Here is a 3,116-nt window from a genome sequence, read left to right as displayed (position 1 = left end):
ACCTGACTGGCCTTCGTGCGGGTGACACGTAAAAGCACCTACTACACTCTCGGAGTGGTTGGCGTTAGGAAGGGCATCCAGCTGTAGAAACTCTGCCAAATCAGATTGGAGCCTGGTGTAGCCTTCGGGCTCCACCAGTCCTCAGTCAAATCGTCCAACCCATGCTAGCATGGAAAGCGGACGTTAAACGATGATGATGATATATATACACACTGATATACGTATATTGTTACATATAAATATATACAATTATTTATATCTCTTTTATCTTTTATATTTTTCAATCATAGGTCTGCAGCCAAGCTGGCACACTGCCTTGAAGGGTTTTAGTCAAGCTGACCCCAGTACTTACTTCTTAAGTCTGGTACTCATTTTATTACTGAACTGTTAAGTTAAAGGGACATAAACAAATCAAGACCAGTTGTCAACCAGTTAAATGGGTTGGTCAAACACAGACTCAAAGATACATACAAGCTATTTGTTTAAGCCAAGACTAGTTTACTTCCCAAGATGCTACACAGTGAAACTGAACCTAAAACCATGTGGTTGCAAAGTGAATTTCTTAGCCACAAAGCCATGTCTGCATCTATATAAAATATATTTATACATGGAAATATTGATATTTTGGCAGGAATTACATTTGATATGCAAGCTATGCATGCACAAGAGATGCAGTGAAATAATAGGAAGGTTATCATGGAAGGTTGTGTTTGTATATGGAAGATGTACAAGAGCCATAAAAACTAGTTATGGATATATAGATGTGTAGTGAAATAAAAGGCAGCTCATCACAGAAGGAAGATTTCATATACAACAAGTGCACTGGAGCAATAAGCATTAAGCACACTCAGAAAATAGATTCTTTCCTAAGTTTAGATAGATCTTTGGAAGTAGTTGAGGACTTTAGTTACTTAGCTCCAAAGTACCAGATGATGTCTGTTACAGAGGAAGCACAATCACATCAAAACATCTTAAAAAGGTAACAATGTTTACAATTTTTTTTGCCTTGCAAGTACTTGGTGACTGTCAGTGCAGGTGCCACTTAAAAGCACCTAGTCCACACAGTAAGGTGGTTATGTTCAAAAGGGCATCCAACTGTAAAAACCTTGCCTGTGCTTGTGCCATGTAAAAAGCACTACTCACCTCGCCTGTGAGTCTACTCTGCTGAGTGGTAGGTGTTAGGAAGGGCATCCAGCTGTAAAAATCCTACCAAAACAGTCACAGAAGTCTGGTACAGGCTTTGGCCTGCTCTTGTGAAACCATCCCACCCATGCTAGCATGGAAGACAGACGTTAAACGATGTGATGATGATACTACCAATCAGTTTATGCATACTCAAAGTATAAAACTATAGATACTCACTCTTGTTCTAGTTGATGTTCCCGTTGCAACTGTTGACGCCTTGCAGCCTCAATTTCCATCTCTTGTCTAAGGCGTTCTTCTTCTTCTAAACGCTTGCGTTCTAATTCTTCTTGTCTATTGTAGTGGAAAGGGAAAATTAATATAAACCATTAGGGTATGTGAACAAATATGAAAGCATGTGTGTGTTTATTTGATATGTCCATTGATGTACATATAGTGAATTCAAAAAGGTGCCCACAATTGTTGTTGAAAAGATGGTAGACAATCTTGTGGGCTTCTACCTGGTCAGTGCTAGTTTAAGGATTTATATTGTAATGACACTACGATTTTTATAAGATTAAATCAATAGTAGTATTTTAGCTTATTTCATACATATTATTTAATTTATGATTCTTAGTCTTATTATTAATTTATTATATATTAGAATTTAAAATTCATTAATATGTTTTATAAGATAGCTGGGTTTTTTATGTTGTTAGTTATATAAAGTTTAAATCTTTCATTCATTATTTTAAGTATTATTCTTTCATTCATGTTTTCATATTCTATTCTCTATTTTAACGTAGTATTTTCGCGCGACCTTTTTTTAATAAACGCTATAGTTCTTAGTTAACGTCTAAGTTTCAGTTTGAATTACAACAACATTTGGATAAGTACAGTTTTTATTTTGTTAAACGATTTTATCACTGTTTGAAAATAATACACATTCTTGTATTTTATATTATTCAATTGGTTTTTTAAAGATTGTTTTTAATCGATACCTTATTTAACACTAAATTATTTAGAAGTTAGAGTATCATTTCAACATAATATACGACTTCGATTTGATTAGGGTTGAAATATTTTCGATTAATACTATTTGATAAATAACTAGTCTTTATTGTTTATAGTATCATTAAAGGTTTTTTTTTTAAGACTTAAGCTATATAAAGTTTAATCTTTCATTCATAATAATTTTTCATTCATATTTTTATTTCTAATAAACCTTTAGTTTTGATTCTTACGTTTAAGTTTCAGTTTGAACTGCAACAACATTTTGATTAGTATAATTTTTACTTTGTTTATATCATCGTTTGAAAAAAATAAATATTCTTGTATTTTCTTATTATTCAATTGATTTTTAATGATAATTAAATAAACAGTTTTAGTCTTAAATAGTCTAGCTTTAACTATTGCATCGTTTAAATATGTGCTAATATTATCTTTATTATTATTTTAACCTTAAACTTCGTTTGAATTGTATTTAAAACGAAAAAATTTATTTAAGCTGGTTTTTGTATATAATACACCTGTTAGCATATATTATAATGGATGTAGGATTGATTATGAAATGTTTATTATTTTGATATTTTCAATAATATTTTTCTATCTTTATACAATAAGTATTTTATATAAATTCATTTGGTACTTATTGTTGGTTGATATATATACATTCATTTGTTATTATTGTTGTTGTATTTTGACCTGAAGATTAGCTATATTTTTGAATAAAATTGATTTTCGATAGTTTTAATCGATTTTAATCGATTTAAATTTCCTTTCTATTTGAAAATTAGTTATGAAACACGTGTAGTCATTTTATTATCTTTATCTTATGATATTTACTTTGTATTATATTATACTCATTTATTGTGCTTTTAATTATTAATTTTTCTATATGTGCCAGTGGATTTTCATCGATGAGTTCATGAACCTTGGTTCTTTTCCCTAAAACTATATATTTATATATATTTTACTCTGTGAAACTTAATTTA

At 30.5% G+C, this 3,116-nt stretch overlaps 1 protein-coding gene across 1 annotated transcript in view; it reads right to left on the bottom strand.

Annotated features, from left to right (window-relative positions):
• Positions 1–3,116, bottom strand: part of LOC106871429 (Golgi resident protein GCP60) — a 60,155-nt gene that overhangs the window by 28,973 nt on the left and 28,066 nt on the right. Inside the window, exon 5 of the mRNA XM_014917879.2 lies at positions 1,363–1,476. Within this exon, the coding sequence (XP_014773365.1) occupies positions 1,363–1,476 (114 nt within the window). The remainder of the gene's footprint in view (positions 1–1,362; positions 1,477–3,116) is intronic.

This window comes from Octopus bimaculoides, chromosome 16 (genome assembly GCF_001194135.2).
Source record: "Octopus bimaculoides isolate UCB-OBI-ISO-001 chromosome 16, ASM119413v2, whole genome shotgun sequence".
NCBI classification, from domain to species: domain Eukaryota; kingdom Metazoa; phylum Mollusca; class Cephalopoda; order Octopoda; family Octopodidae; genus Octopus; species Octopus bimaculoides.
The sequence above is the reverse complement of the archived record's forward strand: the minus strand, read 5'-3'. Positions and strand labels throughout refer to the sequence as shown.